We start from the raw sequence: 22,690 nt of genomic DNA, 5'->3' as shown, positions 1-22,690 counted from the left end.
ATGTTGAAATCCCTAAATTTCTTGCAATTGCACTTTGAGAAACGTTGTTCTTAAACTGTTTGACTATTTGCTCACGCAGTTGTGTACAAAGGGGTGTACCTCGCCCCATCCTTTCTTGTGAAAGACTGAGCATTTTTTGGGAAGCTGTTTTTATATCCAATCATGGCACCCACCTGTTCCCAATTTGCCTGTTCACCTGTGGGATGTTCCAAATAAGTGTTTGATGAGCATTCCTCAACTTTATCAGTATTTATTGCCACCTTTCCCAACTTCTTTGTCACGTGTTGCTGGCATCAAATTCTAAAGTTAATGATTATTTGCAAAAAAAAAAAGTTTATGAGTTTGAACATCAAATATGTTGTCTTTGTAGCATATTCAACTGAATATGGGTTGAAAAGGATTTGCAAATCATTGTATTCCGTTTATATTTACATCTAACACAATTTCCCAACTCATATGGAAACGGGGTTTGTACATTGATGTTACATGCATGATGTTGTTCAGCCTTAATGGCAGCACTGCCACTCTGCCACATGCATCTTTGGTATTTGGACTATTATTATTCAGTGAGGTCATAAATATTCCAGTATGACTGTTGACCCCGAAGGAGAGTTTGTTTAACAGCCATCACTACTGGTACCTGTTGGAGCACGCAGGGAGCCATTGTTGAAGAAGCCATCAGAGGAGTTGTGGCGCCGGCGGCTCACAGTGTTTCTGCCCTCTCTGTGCAGGTGAGGTTCACCTGGTCTATCAAGGGCGGCTGCAGGGGACTGTGGGAGGGGGCAGGAAATAGATCAAGTTAGTGAAAGATGACAACAAATCACAATGCATGGATCAGAATCTTGTAATCCAACTTAGATAAGGCTCTTGCCTACGAGGGTTGTCCTGACACCAATATGACATTATTGTCTTTATTTGAACAACAGATGTTAGTGTACATGAAACATATGTTTATTATTGTCATTTAGTCCTTAAATAAAATGAGCAACATACTAGACAACTTGTCTTTTAGTAGTAAGTAAACGAACAAATTAATTAGTCTGCTGACGTATGCAGTAACATATTGTGTCATTTATACACCTATTATTTTGTACACATTATGAGGGACAAACTGTAAAAATTTATTATTAATCTACTTGTTCATTTACTGTTAATATCTGCTTATTTTCTGTTTTAACATGTTCTATCTACACTTCTGTTAAAATGTAATAATCACTTATTCTTCTCTTCTCTGATACTTTACATTAGTTTTGGATGATACCACACATTTAGGTATGGATCCGATACCAAGTAGTTACAGGATCATACATTGGTCATATTCAAAGTCCTCATGTGTCCAGGGACGTTTTAACTGACTTTATAAACATAATGTGAATTGAAAAAAAACAAAACATTTTGTGACGATAAAAAATATGGATGTAATCATAGTAGTATCGACTAGATACGCTCTTGTACTTGGTATCATTACAGTGGATGTCAGGTGTAGATCCACCAGTGGCGTTTGTTTACATTGTGACGCAGGTGAGCTATTGTATACTCCTACGGTGTGTAGTGAAGCTATTCCTCGTCCTCCAGTGATAATGCTACTTGTAAGACACTTTATTTGTCGCCATGGAGACCAGGATTAGTGATTTAGAAGTAGCTAAGTTAGCTGCATGTCTTAAAGCAGCTCTTCCTGAGGGTGTTTCAGTGTTATAACTTCACCTTTATCTTTACTTTTTACACCAAAATGCGTCCATTCTCCCTTTTCTGTCTACACACTGTGTCTGCTTGTAAGTACTCTGTGTGTGTGCGCTGCCCAACATGCTCCTCTGCTCCTAAAACCAGCAATGTCACCACGTGACGACGCGCCGTCATTTCTGGGAACCGGTACTTTTCAAACAGAGTATAGTACTGCGACACTATACCGTACAACCCTATTGCCTACTATAAACACTGGGGAATTCTAAACACAGCAGGGTTTGGTCCAAACAAATATAAATCAGTTCCATCTATTTGACGTCTGCGGTTTAAAGGCCAGACGATCAGTGCAAGAATCACACAGCAGACAATTAGACCCAATAGCACGGCGTTAACATTGTGGTCTCGTCAGTGAACAAACGCGGCACTGTGGACCAGACAGTGACCTTGTTCTTGTTTGTCAGTCAGACTGGATTTTACGGCTGGGAAACTTGACTCACAGCATATTATCCACAATGACTGGACAATCAAACAAGTCATTTCCGTGAGGCAACACAACAACATTCTGCACTCTACATCTGCTCAACGCCATCTAAAACTAATCCGGTTGACCGTGTCGGTCATTAGCGTAAACAGCCACAATGTACCCCACTGGGGATCGTCTTGATCAGTGTTTTTCAACCACTGTGTGCCGTGAGATATGATGTAATTTCACCTATTTGTGTTAAAAATATTTTTTGCAAAGCAGTAATTATAGTGTGCAAATGATGTGTTGTTGTTGAGTGTCGGTGCTGTCTAGAGCTCGGCAGAGTAACCGTGTAATACTCTTCCATATCAGTAGGTGGCAGCCGGTAGCTACGGTAATTGCTTTGTAGATGTGGGAAACAGCGGGAGGCAGTGTGCAGGGAAAAAAGTGTCTAATGCTTGAACCAAAAATAAACAAAAGGTGAGTGCCCCTAAGAAAAGGCATTGAAGCTTAGGGAAGGCTATGCAGAACAAAACTAAAACTGAACTGGCTACAAAGTAAACAAAAACAGAATGCTGGACGACAGCAAAGACCTACTGTGGAGCAAAGACAATGTACATCCGAACATGACATGACAATCAACAATGTCCCCACAAAGAAGGATAGAAACAACTGAAATATTCTTGATTGCTAAAACAAAGTAGATGCGGGAAATATCGCTCAAAGGAGGACATGAAACTGCTACAGGAAAATACCAAAAAAAGAGGAAAAAGACGCCAAAATAGGAGCACAAGACAAGAACCAAAACACTACACACAGGAAAACAGCAAAAAATGGTGTGATGTGACAGGTGGTGACAGTACACCTACTTTGAGACAAGAGCTATAGTGATACATAGTTGGTTATGCTTTAAAGTCATATCCAACAATTGCGACGACTTTTTACTGTCAACTGAGTTTAGTTTTTTTTATGATTTCTGCTGGTGGTGTGCCTCTGGATTTTTTCAGCGCAAAAAATGTGCCTTGGCTCAAAAAAGGTTGAAAAACACTGGTGTAGAAGGGAAAAGTCATTAAAGTAGAGGCGCGTGATAAATATAGGACAGATAACTATTGGGACCATGTGAGGAATTATAATTATACGCTGATAAATCTGAAAAATATCAAATAAAATAGCGTCAACAACCAATAAAAAATGCCTTAATGAGGCAAAATTGCCTGAACTGTGCTGTAAGTGGGTTAGGATGAGCAAATCAAGCGCTCCTTTTTCCACACCTGCTGATGCTGTCATAAAACTTCACTTTGCTCATTGTAAACAAACATGGCGTCGGTTATGTGGCACTTCTTCACTGTTTAAAAGGAAGACATTTTGCGTACTGTTTGCACCAAATATCCTGCCATCATTCCGCAAGGAGGGGGAAGAAAAACATCGCACTTCAACACATCAGCCCACATGAAATGCCAGTACAAAGCCTACGAAGGCGTAGCTGCCCCAAAGAAAGGTGTTTGCAAACTAAATAATACACATAATAAATAAGATATTGATTATCGGTTTGTGAAGCATTGAAAGCAGAAAGTGATCTGTATCTGCTTAAAAAACATATTTGTGCATAAAAACACAGTGAGAGTTGAGATTTGCCACTTAATGTGTGATTGCTGGTTTTAGGAGCAGAGGAGCATGTTGGGCAGCGCACACACACAGAGTACTTACAAGCAGACACAGTGTGTAGACAGAAAAGGAAGAATGGACGCATTTTGGTGTAAAAAGTCAAGATAAAGGTGAACTTATATCAAGTCGCTGTTGGCAGTGTTTTAGCTACTTCTAAATCACTAATCCTCGCCTCCATGGCTACAAATAAAGTTAGATTTTACAAGTACCATTATCACTGGATGACGAGGAATAGCTAAACATGTTTCACTACACACTGTAGGAGGATACTATAGCTCACCGGCATCACCGCTAACAAAAGCTAGCGCTCCTCAATGTAAACAAATGCCAAGGGTGGATCTACACCTGACATCCACTGTAATGATACCAAGTACAATAGCGTATATAGTCAATACTTCTATGATTACATCCATATTTTTTACCGTCACAAAATCTTTTTTCCTTTCTTTTAAAATTCATATTATGTTTATAAAGTCAGTAAATACGTCCCTGGACACATGAGGACTTTGAATATGACCAATGTATGATCCTGTAACTACTTGGTATCGGATCCATACCTAAATGTGCGGTATCATCCAGAACTAACGTAAAGTATCAAAGAAGAGAGGAATAAGTGATTATTACATTTTAACAGAAGTGTAGATAGAACATATTAAAACAGAAAATAAGCAGATATTACCAGTAAATGTACAAGTAGATTAATAATCCATTTTTACAGTTTGTCCCTCATAATGTGTACAAAATAATAGGTGTATAAATGACACAATATGTTACTGCATACGACTAATTAGGAGTCTTTGTTTGTTTACTTACTACTAAAAGACAAGTTGTCTAGTATGTTCACTATTTTATCCATCCATCCATTTTCTACCGCTTGTCCCTTTTGGGGTCGCGGGGGGTTTAGGGACTAAATTACAATAATAAACATATGTTTCATGCACCCTAACATTTTTTGTTACAATAAAGCCAATGATGACATTTTTGTGGTCCCCTTTCTTTAGAAAAGGATCGAAATACATTTTGGTAGCGGTACCAAAACATTGTATGGGGACAACCCTCACTAATACAAAAGCTCAAAGGCAGCAAATGTGAATATGTTCCAAATGAAAAGCAGACCAGTGTTGTGTGCTGCAAATGACGAATGCCGAGGACAAAATGTATTTCATTAAAAGACAAAAGAAAACTTAGTGGGGCCTGTTCCTCCCTGATGGACTAAACATCAATCCTTTGATGCAATGTTATTATTGGCTGATGATATGCATATATTTGCACAATGTATGCTCAGTGAGACAAATAAGAAATCAAAAAGGCATGTTGGGCTGCACATCTGTACAACAAGCATTGTTTGTTTATATTACACCAGGGATGTTTCTGGGAAAGTTCTTCTTCATTCTGCTGAGATTTACCTGAGATGATGCTAAGCAACTTGCAATGTAATCCATTCCATGCTGGAGCCTATCCCAGGTGCACTGGCTACACCCTGGACGACACACTAGGGACCATTTAGTGTGGACAATCAACCTATCACAGGGTGTCTTGCTGTCAGTGTACACCACAGCTGTGACTCAGTCATTGACAAGTAAAACAACAACTATTCAAATGATCGTAATAAATAGCTGCCACTCAAACCCCAAAAGAAAATGTTGAAAATCAAGACTATACATTTTCTGCATACCAATATTTGGAAAAACTTCTCAAATATCAAATTTATTTACATTCTCATGAGGTGGTTTTTCAGACGTTTTGTTATTAAAGTGCTGCAAAAGCATGGTGGAAACACTAAACTAAACCACCGGACATGATCCCTCTCCCAAAAATCCCCTATTGGTGGCGGCTGTCATACGTAAGAAGGTGGCCTTTGAGCGAGCAGCTGCTGCCTTCGTCTTCTGTTGACATCACGCCAGCAGCAGCAATTGTGACCACAGCGCCCAAACCATGGAGTGGCCAAGCGTCCATCTTCCTCAAAGTGGAGTCTCGAGGGACGACATTTGACGAGAATTACGACTCATGACGCAAAACACCTCCAAGTCAAAATTTTACATGTATCGCTTTTATTTTGAAATAAACTGAATTGGAAACACAGAATGTAGCCATTGTGGGCAGCGCTGCTGCTTATTTTTAGCGACTTTGGGCTTGTTTTTTTTCCAAATTTCATGGCCGCGGGTTAAGTTTTTTTTGTACTTGTTTTTGCACATGTAGTTTTTTTTGGGGGGGTTACACGTTTTGATTGTTTTTACATTGTTTTCTGCATGTAAAACTAAAATGATTCTCTATTACAAGCAAGTCCAAACACGCACGCGCACACACACACACGCGCACGCACGCGCACACACGCACACGCGCGCACACACGCACACGCACACACACACACACACACACACACACACACACACACACACACACACACACACACACACACACACACACACACACACACACACACACACACACACACACACACACACACACACACACACACACCTACTGGTTTAAAAATGTGACTTAGATATTGGGTTTCACTATGTAAAGCGCTTTGAGTCACGAGAGAAAAGCGCTATATAAATATAATTCACTTCACCTATATTGCCTAGCCCTATATATGTGTACATTGTTTGATTATATATATATATATATATATATATATATAGTTCTGAAGTATGTGTATTTATATATATATATATATATATATATATATATATATATATATATATATGTTTATACAGTTCTGAAGTATGTGTATTTATATATATATATATATATATGTCTGTCTATCTGTGTTGGCCCTGCGATGAGGTGGCGACTTGTCCAGGGTGTACCCCGCCTTCCGCCCGATTGTAGCTGAGATAGGCTCCAGCGCCCCCCGCGACCCCAAAGGGAATAAGCGGTAGAAAATGGATGGATGGATATACACACACACACACACACACACACACACACACACACACACACACACACACACACACACACACACACACACACACACACACACACACACACACACACACACACACACACACACACACACACACACACACACACGTATACGTTTTCTCGTTAAACGCTGGGGTTACGTTCCAAAAAATACCCGCTTTAAGTGAAATCCGTGTTTTTGTTCATTATATATTTTTTGTTCACACTACATGTTTTTTTCATTTACAGGAGGCTTTTTTTCATTTTCTGCGCATGTTTTTTCGTTTACAGGCTGTATTTTTTTATTTATTATGTTTTTTTTCCATTTACAGTACTGTACAGTATGTTTTTTCGTTTCTTATGTATGTTTTAAGTCTGTAAAACCCCTAACCACACACTTTATAAACTTTTCTCAGACAGGCATTAACATTTTCTCACATTTCTCTCGTTTAAACACTCTCAAAGTTCAAACCTTGGCGGTTAAAAAAAAAGAAAGTACAGTACACTACTGTATTAAAGAATGAAACGAACGATCAAAACCTGTTTTTAGGGCTCTAGAATTTTTTGACCTACAAATAATCCCGGGTTTTATCATAAAGCCCGCAGCATTTCCGCACATAACCAGAGTCACACCATCTTTTTGGGCCTTAAATCCTGCGCTTTTGTCTCCGTCCTGCATTATAAAGGTGCGAGAGGGCATTCGTTTCCAAAATAAGTTTGTCTTATTCATATTAAAAACTTGTTCAGGATGATATCCCCCACCACAGTATACATTCTGCACTGTACAGAATACATGGCATGCAGAAGATTGATTGACAATGGTCTACAGTCCTTTAGCGGATCAGGACGCAGAACACAATGCGCATTGGAAAAAAAGGAAGCGACACTGTAAAAAAAATCTGTGTAAAGTAAACCGTGTTGTAGCGAGGGAACACTGTATATAATTTAAAATTACAAAAATAAATACGTTAGAGTGCATGATGGATAATATATGCAAAAAACAAATAAAAAATACAACCTGTAAATGAAAAAAAACATGCAAAGTAAATGAAAAAACATATAGTGTGAAGGAAAAAATATATAATGAACGAAAACACAAACACGGACTTCACTTAAAGCAGGTATTTTTTGGAACGTAACCCCAGCGTTAAAGGAGAGAACACTGTATATGTGTTTTTTAATGTCCACTAATTTCAATGAGCAGGATGTGTGTCCACTTTATTTGTGGGTTATAGTTTACACCATGAGTGGGGAAATTTGTTTGGACTGGGTCATATATAATGATGCTGTGCTAAAATAAACTTGTGCTCGATAACTAGTGAGTCCATCAATTTATACATGAGCGCGGCAAAATGTACCTGACTTGCAGAGGGATCAATTTAAGCTCGAATAAAGCGCCGGCCAATCTTGTGACGTCTCACGGGCCGCACTGAAGACTTTGGCGAACCACAACTGGCCAGCGGGCCGCAGTTTTAAAGTGTTTTGTGTTCGTATTACTGGGTTCTTTGACCGGATTAGTTGGATTTACATTCTATTGTCTGATTTTGACCCTCTGGAGGGGACTCCTGATGAAAACCGAGGTACCTCGCTGTGCATGCAGCCACGAACCTTGGCAGGCTGGGGCGTGGAGAAGTTAAGCCAGGCAGGGACAAAGTCATGCTGCGCCATTTAGGTCCAGTGTATCTGGTCAGTGGATCGAGGCATCAAACCTCATGGCCAGGATCTGACAAAAGGAGATGGACATCAGGAATGCCATTTTTTATACTTCAAGTACAAAAGCCCAAAAGCAGTGAAGTTGTCACGTTGTGTAAGTGGTAAATAAAAAGACAATACAACAAATCCTTTTCACCTTATATTCAATTGAATAGACTGCAAAGACAAGATATTTCATGTTCACACTAAGTTTTTTTTTTGCAAATAATCATGAACTTAGATTTGAATGGCAGCAACACACTGCAAAAAAGGCATTTTTACCAGTGTGTTACATGGCCTTTCCTTTTAACAACACTCAGTAAAGATTTGGGAACTGAGGAGACACATTTTTGAAGTGGAATTATTTCCCATTCTTGCTTGATGTACAGCTTAAGTTGTTCAACAGTCTCCCTTCTCATATCTTAGCCTTCATATTGCACCACACATTTTCAATGGGAGACATGTCTGGACTACAGGCAGGCCAGTCTAGTACCCGCACTCTTTTACTATGAAGCCACGCTGATGTAACACGTGGGTTGGCATTGTCTTGCTGAAATAAGCAGGGGCGTCCATGATAACGTTGTTTGGATGGCAACATATGTTGCTCCATAAGCTGTATGTACCGTTCAGCATTAATGGTGCCTTCATAGATGTGTAAGTTACCCATGTCTTGGCCACTAATACACCCCCATACCATCACACATGCTGCCTTTTACACTTTCACCCTAGAACAGTCCAGATGGTTCTTGTCCTCTTTGGTCCGGAGGACACGACGTCCACAGTTTCCAAAAACAATTTGGAATGTGGACTCGTCAGACCACAGAACACTTTTCCACTTTGCATCAGTCCGTCTTCGATGAGCTCGGGCCCAGCGAAGCGTTTCTGGGTGTTGTTGATAAATGGCTTTGCATAGTAGAGTTTTAACTTGCACTTACAGATGTAGCGACCAACTGTAGTTACTGACAGTGGTTTTCGGAAGTGTTCCTGAGCCCATGTGGTGATATCCTTTACACACTGATGTCACTTTTTGATGCAGTGCCACCTGAGGGATCCAAGGTGTGTAATATCATGGCTTATGTGCAGTGATTTCTCCAGATTCTCTGAACCTTTTGATGACATTACGGAGCGTAGATGGTGAAATCCCTAAATTCCTTGCAATAGCTGCTTGAGAAATGTTGTTCTTAAACAATTTGCTCAGGCATTTGTTGACAAAGTGGTGTCCCTCGCCCCGTCCTTGTTTGTGAATGACTGAGCATTTCATGGAAGCTGCTTTAATACCCAATCATGGCACCCACCTGTTCCCAATTAACCTGTTCCAAATAAGTCTTTGATGAGCATTCCTCAACTTTCTCACTCTTTTTTGCCACTTGTGCCAGCTTTTTTGAAACACGTTGCAGCCATCACATTCCAAATGAGCTAATATTTGCAAAAAATAACACAGTTTTCCAGTTGGAACGTTAAATATCTTGTCTTTGCAGTCTATTCAACTGAATAGAAGTTGAAAAGGATTTGTTGTATTCTCTTTGTATTCACCATTTACACAACGTGACAACTTCACTGCTTTTGGGGTTTGTAATAATAGAAAAAAACAGCCTATTCTGGAAGTACTGGTTGAAATGGGAACCAGCTGTTGTGCAGATCTATACGGAGCATGAATAAGCGTACAATATTAATAAACAGTTGTGAGTAAATTTGCAATAATTACCCCAGAGTCGGTGGCTCTGAAGTCCTCGGCCTCCTCCCTCAGTCCGCCTGGGCTTGGTTCTTCGGGCCCGTTGGCGCTGACAGACAGGGAGCGGCACAGGGACTAGCGTCTCTAAACTTCTGCCAGGACAGGAGGGCCTCTTTTCCCCCACAGGCTGATCCCTTCGTCCAGGGTGGCGCACCGGGAGGACGGGTCAAAGGATCGCCGGAATGGTGACCCAGAAAACTGGCCAGGAAGTGGATGGCTTTCCAGAAGTCACAAGAACCCCTGGGTGAATCTTGTCCCGAGAGCTTCCGCTTATAGTCCGCTTTTCTTCAGTGATCAAGTTGGGTCATTTCCTCTATTGCCAGGTGCAAGACAGAAAACGTATTTTTAAAAAGGTGTACTGATCAGTTTTGTCCATGGAGCGAGGGGAGAAGCGAGCGTTATCCCGCCACACCGTGGGCCAGTAGGTTTCGGCGTCCGCTCCGCTTTTACCGAGTCATTTTAGAATCTAGAAAACGAGCCCGGGGACAGTCTTTCGGAGGCAATGGAGGTCCCGCCGCTCACCTCATCCACGGGGTGAAAAGACTGTCGAGAGTTTGGAGGAAAGCGATTCAAAGTCACATGACAATGAAGGAAATAGGGCCGGTGTTACATTGCTGGCATGTTCATTTGTGGTTAGTGAAACAGAAAGCGTGCCGGCTGATGCATTATAGTGACGTCTGTGTTGTTCTCACATTGGTAAACACGCCCATTGAACTAGGTGCGGGTCTCTGGGTGAAGAAGGAGGAGTCTGCTTTCATAGGTAGGTCAGGTCAGGAAGCAAGAACAAGGCTGCCATGTGTCGAGCACTTGCTCAATCTTATTTGCTTTTTAAACTTCTCTTGGAGGATGTCGCTGAAAAGGTGTCCAAACTATTTTCTTTGAGGATAAGCTTTTCCACACAGAACACTATTCTGATGACTTCCTGGTGTCGCGCAATTATCTGCACCTGTAAACAAACAAAGCGTCTCGTTAGAAATGATCAATTCTAGGAAATGTTACAGTAAAAAACAAAAAGGGCACATTAAATCAAAAGTAAACTTGGCAGAACAGTTGTTGGCAATAAAACTGTGGCGCTAACGGCAGTTTCGGCAATAAAACCATAGCGCTTACGCAGCATTTTCTAGCACATTACGGCTTGTTGCCCCAGGGGTTAGGAATACAACGTCGACAAACCAAGCAAAAAATGACATATGTCTCTCTGTCACAAGATACACCGTACAGGCTAAAAGTTTGGACACACCTTCTCCTCATTCAACGTGTTTTCATGACTATTTGCATTGCAGATTGTCACATCAAAACTATGAATGAACACATGTGGAGTTATGTATTTTACAAAAAACGATGAAATAACGTGTTTTATATTCTAGTTTCTTCTAAATAGCCACCCTTTGCTCTGACTACTGCTTTGCACACTCTCGGCATTCTCTCCATGAGCTTCAAGAGGTAGACACCTGAAAGGGATTTCACTTCACAGGTGTCATAGTTTTGATGTGACAATATACAATGTAAATAGTCATGAAAATAAAGAAAACGCATTGAAATAAGAAAGTGTGTCCAAACTTTTGGCCTGTACTGTATGTACAACACATGCATGTACATACACACACACACACACACACACACACACACACACACACACACACATATATATATATATATATATATATATATATATATATATATATATATATATATATATATATATATATATATATATATATATATAAATATATATATATATATATATTTATTAGGGCTGCAACTAACAACTAATTTGATAATCGATTAATCTGTCAATTATTACTTTGATTAATCGATTAATAATCGGATAAAAGAGACAAACTACATTTCTATCCTTTCCAGTATTTTATTGAAAAAAAAAACAGCATACTGCATACTTGCCAACCTTGAGACCTCCGATTTCGGGAGGAGGGGGGTGGGGGCGTGGTCGGGGTGGGGCGGAGCGTGGTTGGGGGCGTGGTTAAGCGGGGAGGAGTATATTGACAGCTAGAATTCACCAAGTCAAGTATTTCATACATATACAGTATACAGTATATATATATATATATATATATATATATATATATATATATATATATATATATATATATATATATATATATATATATATCTACATCCTGAAAATATGCAAACAAAACTGTGTTTAGATAATTGATACTTCAAACTTGCATAAATAAATATTAAGGAATATAACAATTTGGCTTCTGAGAGTTTCAAAATGTAATGAATAAAATGCTAAAGTTGTTGATAAACAAGCAATTATTTTTAATAATTAAATATGGTCATTTTAAATGAATTATTATGATAATTTAAAATCAATTATTTCAAATATGTTTATTTTAATGTATAATTCTATGGCTGGATGTTATAAGGAGTCAGGAAAAAATACAAATAAAAATACAATTAATTTTGATGTTTTTAGCAAAATATAGTAAACATGTATTTAGTTGTTTTTTTGTAAATTAATAAATATATTTATTTTTAGGTAAGATAAACATAATAATACAATTTATCTCTAGCCTGGATGATTTAGTTCTTGTCACCCTGTTGTCCTCCTGTCATGAAAAAAGGCTGTCCTCACTCAGGTCCGCATGGAGCTGGAGGGGGCGTGGCTTCCAGCTCCGGTTGAAAATCGGGAGATTTTCGGGAGAATATTTGTCCCGGGAGGTTTTTGGGAGAGGCGCTGAATTTCGGGAGTCTCCCGGAAAATTCGGGAGGGTTGGCAAGTATGACATACTGGCACCATACTTATTTTGATTATTGTTTCTCAGCTGTTTGTAAAGGTTGTAGTTTGTAAAAAAAAATAAAAAAATAAAAATAAAAAAGTAGCCTCTGCGCATGCACATAGCATAGATCCAACGAATCGATGACTAAATTAATCGCCAACTATTTCTATAATCGATTAGTTGTTGCAGCCCTTATATATATATATATATATATATATATATATATATATATATATATATATATATATATATATGTTGCAACGATACCAATATTTTGGAACCGGTGCTAAAATTATTTCGGTACTTTTCTAAATGAAGGGGACCACAAAAATGTCATTATTGGCTTTATTTGAACAAAAACTCTTAGGGTACATGAAACATATGTTTATTATTGTAATTTAGTCCTTAAATAAAATTGTGAACATACTAGACAACTTGTCTTTTAGTAGTAAGTACACAAACAAAGACTCCTAATTAGTCGTATGCAGTAACATATTGTGTCATTTATACACCTATTATTTTGTACACATTATGAGGGACAACATGTAAAAATGTATCATTAATCTACTTGTTCATTTACTGTTAATATCTGCTTATTTTCTGTTTTAACATGTTCTATCTACACTTCTGTTAAAATGTAATAATCACTTATTCTTCTCTTCTTTGATACTTTACATTAGTTTTGGATGATACCACAATTTTGGGTATGGATCCGATACCAAGTAGTTACAGGATCATACATTGGTCATATTCAAAGTCCTCATGTGTCCAGGCACATATTTACTGACTTAAAAAACTTAAAAAAAAAAACAAAGATGTTGTGATGTCAAAAAATATCGATGTAATCATAGTAGTATCGACTCGATACGTGCCTGTACTTGATATCATTACAGTGGATGTTAGGTATAGATCCACCTATGGCATTTTACATGTTGATGCCGGTGAGCTATTGTATCCTCCTACACATTTTTTGTGGTCCCCTTTATTTAGAAAAGTATGTACCGTATTTTTCTAAGTATAAGTCGCTACGGAGTATAAGTCGCACCTGCCGAAAATGCATAATAAAAAAGGAAAAAAACATATATAAGTCGCACTGGAGCCCCGCCAAACTATGAAAAAAAACTGCGACTTATAGTCCGAAAAATACGGTAAATACATTTTGGTACCGGTACCAAAATATTGGTATGGAGACAACCCGACTCCATTGAAAGCAGACTTTTGCCAGCATTTATTTACTATTTAGAAAGCATAAAAAAGAAATAACATGTGTTCTTGTCTCACATAAGGATTTTCGATTGAAAAGTCAAAAAATAAATTGCAATTCCCCTTTATATGCGTGGTAGCCTTTAATGGTTGATTGTGAGAATGCTCCAAACATTCACACATCTTTTCTACACCAAAATTCATCTATTTTTATAATTCTTCTTCTTCTCCAGATATTGGCGCACTCTACCTTCCACATTTTTCACCTCATTCAAAGCGTTCCAACTTCAAACTATTCAGCGTATTCGGGAATCGCGGGCTTTCCCTTGACAAATTCCAAAAAAATCCCAGATTTCCAGGACATTTTTCCCATTTAAAATGAATTGTCCATTTTTCAAACATCCACCACTCCCATATTTTTCAACCGATTCAAACCATTCCACATTCCACCGTCCTGGATATTTAAACAACCTTTTTTCCAAGTTCAAAGAAATTCCAGGATTTTCCAGAATTCCTGGTTTTTCAAAGCCCTATTTCCACCCTTTTTTCTGGCGACTACTCCTTCCACATTTTTCAACGCATTTCAACCGTTCCACCGTCCAAACATTCCTCTTAATCAGAACAAAAAACTAAATTTTTCTTTGAACTGGAAAAATTCCCGGTTTTCCAGCAATTCCTTAATACCATTTCTCAAGTCAACATGTTATGACTTCAACATGTGTCGACCGATTTGAAAAATTCCTACACCAACCATTTCAACTCATTCAGACCATTCAAGTTATTTTTTCAAAATTCCCGCTTTTCCCGAAATGTTGAAATTTTGGGGAAATTCCCATTGAAACGAATGGGACATTTTTCAAAATTCCACAACTCCCACATTTTTCATCTGATTCCAACTTCAAAATATTCAGCCTGTTTGGGAATTGTGTGCTCTACTTCAACAATTCTAAAAAAATTCCAGGATTTCAGTTCAACTTCAACATTGGAGCTTTCACAGGCAATTCCTTCAGGAACTGCCTCATCTAGTTGAAATATAATTTCTTACTTCTACAGTAATAGTGCGTACACCAGTGTTTTTCAACCTTTTCTGAGCCAAGGCACATGTTTCATAGAAAAAATGTGGAGGCACACCACTAGAAGAAAACATAAAAAAATTAAACTCCGTATATTGACAATAAAGTCGTTGTCGCAATTGTTGGATATGACTTTGAAGCATAACCAAGCATGCATCACTATAGCTCTTGTCTCAAAACAGGTGTACTGTCACCACCTGTCACATCACACCCTGACTTATTTGGACTTTTTTTCTGTTTTGTGTAGTGTTTTACTTCTTGTCTTGCGCTCCTATTTTGGTGGCTTTTTTTCTTTTTTTGGTATTTTCCTGTAGCAGTTTCATGTCTTCCTTTGAGCGATATTTCCCGCATCTACTTTGTTTTAGCAATCAAGAATATTTCTGTTGTTTTTATCCTTCCTTGTGTGGACATTGTGGATTGTCACGTCATGTTCGGATGTACTTTGTCTTTGCCCCACAGTAAGTCTTTGCTGTCGTCCAGCATTCTGTTTTTGTTTACTTTGTAGACAGTTCAGTTTTACTTTCATTCATACTAGCCGACCATAATTACTCTTCGGAGTTATGGACGGCTAGTAGCGCTTTATAGCAGCAGGCCGGCCTCCAGGGCCCCAAATCCCCCGCCCCCTCTGTTGCGAGTTGTTGTGATTATATTTAACCTTTTTATGTGTGCTATATGCTAAATTAGTTTTTTTCCCTTGGACTCAAGGTCTGGACCTCTCCCGAGGGTCCAGCCTTAGACTGATATTTTTTACTCTTCCCCCATTTCCCAATATCACCTTTTCCCCACCTTTTTTAAGGAGCGCCGTAAATGGCTGCTCCGTTGGTGGTCCCGTCTTGTCTCCCTGTAATGTATGTCTGCTCCTAGTGGGACTGTGCCGAAAATGAAATGTCAGTTCTTATGTGTCTTGTACATGTTAAAGAATGGACAATAATAAAGCATCTTGAATCTTGAATCATAGCCTTCCCTAAGCTTCAATGCCTTTTCTTAGGGGCAATCACCTTTTGTTTATTTTTGGTTTAAGCATTAGATACCTTTTTCCCACATCTACAAAGCAATTAGCTACCGGCTGCCACCTACTGATATGGAAGAGTATTACATGGTTACCAATGTTCCCTCTAATTTTTCATGTGTGTGAGCAAACACACAAACACCCTGAGCATTCAGTGGAATACAGACGTGCACACTGTGGTCATACCAGCAGCACATTTGTCTCAAACCTGACATAACAATTTAAATGTCTTATTATTATAATCAAGTAACAGTAGTCAATTTCAAGAGATTATTTTCTAATATATGTGATTTGGCCCACTTAGATATTGTTTTTTTTTTAAATCAGCTATGCACTATAGTATTTTATGCCTGGGTGGGGGTCCTGCTTTGGAAAGATCGTGTACCCCTTTCAGAGATCACATTTAGTTCCCCATAAAACATTCACATGTTGCATGAGATTAAGTGTTTCTGTCCATAAAATAAATATTTGTATTATGTAGTCATGTAACATCATTTCATGATTAATATCCAAAAAATAACATTTTTAACAAATGACAGTAGAATAAGCACACTGATTGAGGAGTCATAGTAAAACCACCTGAAATTGACACTTTACGTGTAGTGTTGGAGTTGTCCAACTTTTTGTGTGGCCATAAACGCACCAGTGGCTAACTGTAATAGTGTATGTGTTGGTGCAGGTGAGAGAGAACAAGCGGATATAACAGATGACAGAAAGTTGCTTTTGGCTTGGTTTGTACGCTAGACAACGACCATTTTTGATAGATAAAAGTATTTTACACATTGTTTTGGTGTGGTTATGGCCGACAAACAATTTCGCTAAATAAAGGGACCGATGGAATTCCTGTCCTCCTTTAAGTGTCTCCACAGACGTTACAATAATTTAAGTGTTGACAAACATTGTTTTATCTGTTGTGGCCGCCTTTTGTCACCTGTTACTCACAGTTGCATTGCAAAATCATACAAAACAAACTATTTCTTTATTTTGTTTAGAGAGGGATTTTTGCGCGGCATAGATTTGCTGTGCACAGAGGACGCGTGCGCACCTTAGAGGGAGCGTTGATGGTTACTCTGCCGAGCTCTAGACAGCACCGACACTCAACAACAGCACATCATTTGCAGACTGGAATTACTGCTTTGTAAAAAATATTTTTAACCCATACATCCATCCATTTTCTACCGTTTGTCCCTTTTGGGGTCGCTGGAGCCTATCTCAGCTGCATTCGGGCGGAAGGCGGGGTACACCCTGGACAAGTCACCACCTCATCGCAGGGCCAACGCAGATAGACAGACAACATTCACATTTAGGGATGTCCCGATCCGATATTTGGATCGGATCGGCTGCCGATATTTGCCAAAAAATGCGTATCGGCAAGGCATGGGAAAATGCTGATCCAGATCCAGTTTTAAAAAAAACTCCGGTCCGTGTTTTCCAACGCACCGATTTAAATAATACATTCCACTTTTCTGCTGCTCCCTAATTTCCGTTCCGCATTTTCCAGCACACCTTCAACACATCCACAGGTCTGTGAATTCTCACGCAGTTGCTTTTAGCTGCTGGCATTACACGACAGGCGCTTCTCACTCTTTCCTGTGTCTCCCTCTCACAGACAGCGAGCGCACCTTCTTACACACGTCAAATACTGTCGTCACATACGTATACGTCCTCTCCCAGGTAGCAGCATGGCTAACGTTAGCTGTGATGCGAGCGCAGCCGTGCGAGCAACGCTCCCTCTAAGGTGCTCGCCTGTGCAATTGCGCACTGTTTAAGCGTCCTCTGCGCATAGCAAATCTATGCCACGCACAAAATCAAATAAAAAAATAAGCGCATAACAATTTTCGACACACGGACACGACAGAGAAAACAGTTTTCGTCATCATTGTTCAAATATTGTAACGTCTGTCGAGACGCTTATCTCCATTCGGTGCCACACGCCCACACCATCAATATGCCGAGGCAAAAATTTCCACACCAACACCGTATGAAAAAATTTGTGATTTTTTTTAGTTGTGATTTCCTTCTCTGTATGAAAGTTTAAAAGTAGCATATATTAATGCAGTATGAAGAAGAATGTTTTAATGTAGACATGCAAGCCTTGAAAGAAATTTTTGAAAATCAAGACTACATTTCCTGCAAAATGGGTGCATTTCTACCCTATATTTTAACTTTAGATTTATTCTCATATCAAACTCTTTTGGCTGTCTTTTTGACACTTACATCCGGCGCCCCCCTCCACACCCTGGATTATAAATAATGTAAATAATTCAATGTGATTATCTTGTGTGATGACTGTATTATGATGATAGTATATATCTGTATCATGAATCAATTTAAGTGGACCCCGACTTAAACAAGTTGAAAAACTTATTGGGGTGTTACCATTTAGTGGTCAATTGTACGGAATATGTAATTCACTGTGCAACCTACTAATAAAAGTCTCAATCAATCAATCAAAACACACAGAATCATCATACTGCTGTGATTATATGCATCAAGTGTTCATTCAAGGCTAAGGCAAAATATCGAGATATATATCGTGTATCGCAATATGGCCTTAAAATATCGCAATATTAAAAAAAGGCCATATCGCCCAGCCCGAGTTCAATGATGCCATTTCTGTTTGTCATGTATAAATTTTGTCTATTTTGTGTTTATCCTTGAATAAACAGGTCAGTTTCTTGTTACCAACCATTGTGTATTATTCAAACTCCCCTAATTCAGCTGGCTAGTTGTTATCAAGAGTACTAAAACCCTTTTCAACATGATTCTGACAACTAAGTAGGCTAAATAACTTTAAACTTTAATACATGCTTGGATAGGCCATTATCGGTCAGTATCGGTCAGTATCGGTATCGGATCGGAAATGCAAAAACAATATCGGTATCGGAAGTGCAAAAACCTGGATCGGGACATCCCGATTTGCAATGACGTTATAACCATAGACATCTTATATGTAGACGCAGCATTGTCTACTGTGACGCGAGCAATTTGGCCGCCATCTTGAAGTGGTGATGAGGAGCCGACGAGCAGCCTAAACTGACAGTTGACAGGTAGAAAACAAAGATTTTAAACTTCAATATTTGTATGTGAAAATCACAAAGAAATCTTCTGGGGGAGGATGACCCCCCTACAGGGGTTTGGTTTACAAACTTTAAGCCCCACCTAAAACAAAATTCACCAGCCGCCGCTGATTATGATGCATTCTCATTTTAGGCAAAGTAAAAGACAATACTTTTATTAACAGTATAATTGTAACCAAGAATAAGTCTTCAAGTAACAATATTCAAATACTAACATTGTTGGGTAAGACAGAATTGGCTTTTATTCTGAATGCAGTGAAACAGATTGGTGGTTTTAGCTGATATAAAGACTTTCAGGTGTTTATATACGTTTATGTTGAAGTATTTAGCCGACGCTTTTATCCAAAGCGACACACCGTATTTTTCGGACTATAAGTCACAGTTTTTTTCATAGTTTGGCCGGGGGTGCGACTTATACTCAGGAGCGACTTATGTGTGAAATTATTAACACATTAGCGTAAAATATCAAATATTATTATTTATCTCATTCACGTAAGAGACTAGACGTATAAGATTTCATGGGATTTAGCGATTAGGAGTGACAGATTGTTTGGTAAACGTATAGCATGTTCTATATGTTATAGTTATTTGATAGGTTGATTGGTAACACTAAATTGGCCCTAGTGTGAGAATGTGAATCACATTCTCACACTAGGGCCAATTTAGTGTTACCAATCAACCTATCCCCAGGTGCATGTCTTTGGAGGTGGGAGGAAGCCGGAGTACCCGGAGGGAACCCACGCAGTCACGGGGAGAACATGCAAACTCCACACATAAAGATCCCGAGCGCAGGATCGAACCCAGGACTACTCAGGACCTTCGTATTGTGAGGCACATGCACTAACCCCTGTGCTGCCCATTTTTAACCCAAATAGGTGAAATTAGACAATCTCCCACGGCACACCAGACTGTGTCTCAGTGGTTGAAAAACACTGGCGTACACCATGGCGGTTGGATTAACTTTCGGTTTCGTTCCGTATAACGCAGCTTAACATCAAAGTAAAACAGACTTTGTCTCAACCGCCATCGCACTCCCGCTGAACTGTGACGTAACAGCTCGCATCAATGAGTTAGCGGCGGCTGCTACAACTACACACAGCAGCGGGGACGTACCTTTGCAAACAACACCGACATATTGTCTCCCAACATTTGCGACGTTAGCAAAGCATGCGCCTGTAGCCGAAACACGTTGCAACAAACTCCCAAGTTGACAAATGTTCAAAAGGTGCAATTCCCACCAAGACCGACTGCATGTTGAAAGTTTCCAAAGTGGGTGGATGATGAGAGTGTGCTATTATAAAACTCTCAGTGTTGCTAACTCATCATGTACTTACCTTACGTTAGCCTTAGCATGTGCTAGCTCACAAGCTAGCCTGTTAACTGAACCCGAAAGCGGCGAGGTGTGCTCAAACGGGCCGCTAGTATCGCCCCAGGGCCCGGTTCTCCACACGTAAATGCACTTATATACCCCGAGTGGTTCACAACAGAAGTAAATAAGAGCTGGCATCGTTGCAACAACACCGTTTCAAAATGGCTACCTTAGCAGCATGCTAGCGAGCTAACTTGCAATGTTGTGTGACAATACCACCTACTTTCTCCGGAGCCCAGCAAGCTTTTGACGGACTCGAGGGCACACCGAGTCTTCCCGTGAGGATGAGACGACGCCGCGGTGTGAGTAGAATGTCCCCGGCGGTGTTGCTGAAGGTGTTTGTTTGGCTTTTCCGTGGCTCGCCACTGGCGCTGCTGGCACCTTAGGGATTCGAACGGACTCAGTGATGCTGCGTTCAAGACGTCACGTCATTATGCAACTCGGGACGGTTCGGCTCTGTTAGGTAAACTGGCAAATCGTTAAAAATTAGATTTTTTTTAAAATCACTGTCCAGTACAACTTCAATAATTCGATTTTAACACTAATAATGGTAGCAAAAGTTTTAATTTGAACACTTTATGAATAGGGTAGCGATATTAAACAACGTGAACATGCGTACTCTTGAATGCAACTTTTTTTTAATGCCACGGGCAGACGCTACCATAGACATGTTCTAAGGGTACGCAGCATGGAGCGCTACTGCCTACTGGCGCTGACGAGACGCGGGGCCGCCATCTTGGAGTGGTGATCAGTGCAATTCATTTGGCAGTAGCAATGAACTGTCAGCGCATTTCATTCATCTTACCTCGCTGAATTGGGACCAAGTCATTGTTTTGCAAGTCACAAGTAAGTCTCAAGTCTTTGCCCTCAAGTCTCGAGTCAAGACAGTCAAGTCCCGAGTCAAGTCCAAAGTCAAAACTGCAAAGTCTCAAGTCAAGTCCCAAATCCTGCATTTTGAGTTTCGAGTCCATTCAAGTCCTTTTAACCGCAGACTAATATATTTAAACAGATTGTGTATGCTTTTAAAACGCTGTATTTATTTATTAATACAAACCCCGTTTCCATACGAGTTGGGAAATTGTGTTAGATGTAAATATAAACGGAATACAATGATTTGCAAATCCTTTTCAACCCATATTCAATTGAATGCACTACAAAGACAACATATTTGATGATCAAACTCATAAACTTTATTTTTTTTGCAAATAATAAACAACTTAGAATTTCATGGCTGCAACACGTGCCAAAGTAGTTGTGAAAGGGCATGTTCACCACTGTGTTACATGGCCTTTCCTTTTAACAACACTCAGTAAACGTTTGGGAACTGAGGAGACACATTTTTGAAGCTTCTCAGGTGGAATTCTTTCCCATTCTTGCTTGATGTACAGCTTAAGTTGTTCAACAGTCCGGGGGTCTCCGTTGTGCTATTTTAGGCTTCATAATGCGCCACACAGTTTCAATGGGAGACAGGTCTGGACTACAGGCAGGCCAGTCTAGTACCCGCACTCTTTTACTATGAAGCCACGTTGATGTAACACGTGGCTTGGCATTGTCTCGCTGAAATAAGCAGGGGCGTCCATGGTAACGTTGCTTGGATGGCAACATATGTTGCTCCAAAAGCTGTATGTACCTTTCAGCATTAATGGCGCCTTCACAGATGTGTAAGTTACCCATGTCTTGGGCACTAATACACCCCCATACCATCACACATGCTGGCTTTTCAACTTTGCGCCTATAACAATCCAGATGGTTCTTTTCCTTTTTGGTCCGGAGGACACGACGTCCACAGTTTCCAAAAACAATTTGAAATGTGGACTCGTCAGACCACAGAACACTTTTCCACTTTGTATCAGTCCATCTTAGATGAGCTCAGGCCCAGCGAAGCCGATGGCGTTTCTGGGTGTTGTTGATAAACGGTTTTCGCCTTGTATAGGAGAGTTTTAACTTGCACTTACAGATGTAGCGACCAACTGTAGTTACTGACAGTGGGTTTCTGAAGTGTTCCTGAGCCCATGTGGTGATATCCTTTACACATTGATGTCGCTTGTTGATGCAGTACAGCCT

The 22,690-nt window shown here is 39.7% G+C and overlaps 1 protein-coding gene across 2 annotated transcripts in view; it reads right to left on the bottom strand.

Annotated features, from left to right (window-relative positions):
* Nucleotides 1-21,051, bottom strand: part of gpbp1l1 (GC-rich promoter binding protein 1-like 1) — a 49,094-nt gene extending 28,043 nt beyond the window's left edge. Inside the window, exons 1-4 of one of the 2 annotated variants that reach the window (XM_061930748.2) lie at nt 20,850-21,051; nt 10,119-11,091; nt 8,330-8,444; nt 641-770 (exon numbers count right to left, since the gene is read on the bottom strand). In XM_061930748.2, the coding sequence (XP_061786732.1) occupies nt 641-770; nt 8,330-8,389 (190 nt within the window). In that variant the 5' untranslated portion in view covers nt 8,390-8,444; nt 10,119-11,091; nt 20,850-21,051. Of the gene's footprint in view, nt 1-640; nt 771-8,329; nt 8,445-10,118; nt 11,092-20,591; nt 20,720-20,849 lie in introns of those variants that run through there. The other variant, XM_072912600.1, reaches the window with a different exon arrangement.
* Nucleotides 21,052-22,690: the final 1,639 nt, after the last annotated feature.

The sequence above is a fragment of the Nerophis lumbriciformis genome, linkage group LG37 (assembly GCF_033978685.3).
Source record: "Nerophis lumbriciformis linkage group LG37, RoL_Nlum_v2.1, whole genome shotgun sequence".
Classification (NCBI taxonomy): domain Eukaryota; kingdom Metazoa; phylum Chordata; class Actinopteri; order Syngnathiformes; family Syngnathidae; genus Nerophis; species Nerophis lumbriciformis.
The sequence above is the reverse complement of the archived record's forward strand: the minus strand, read 5'-3'. Positions and strand labels throughout refer to the sequence as shown.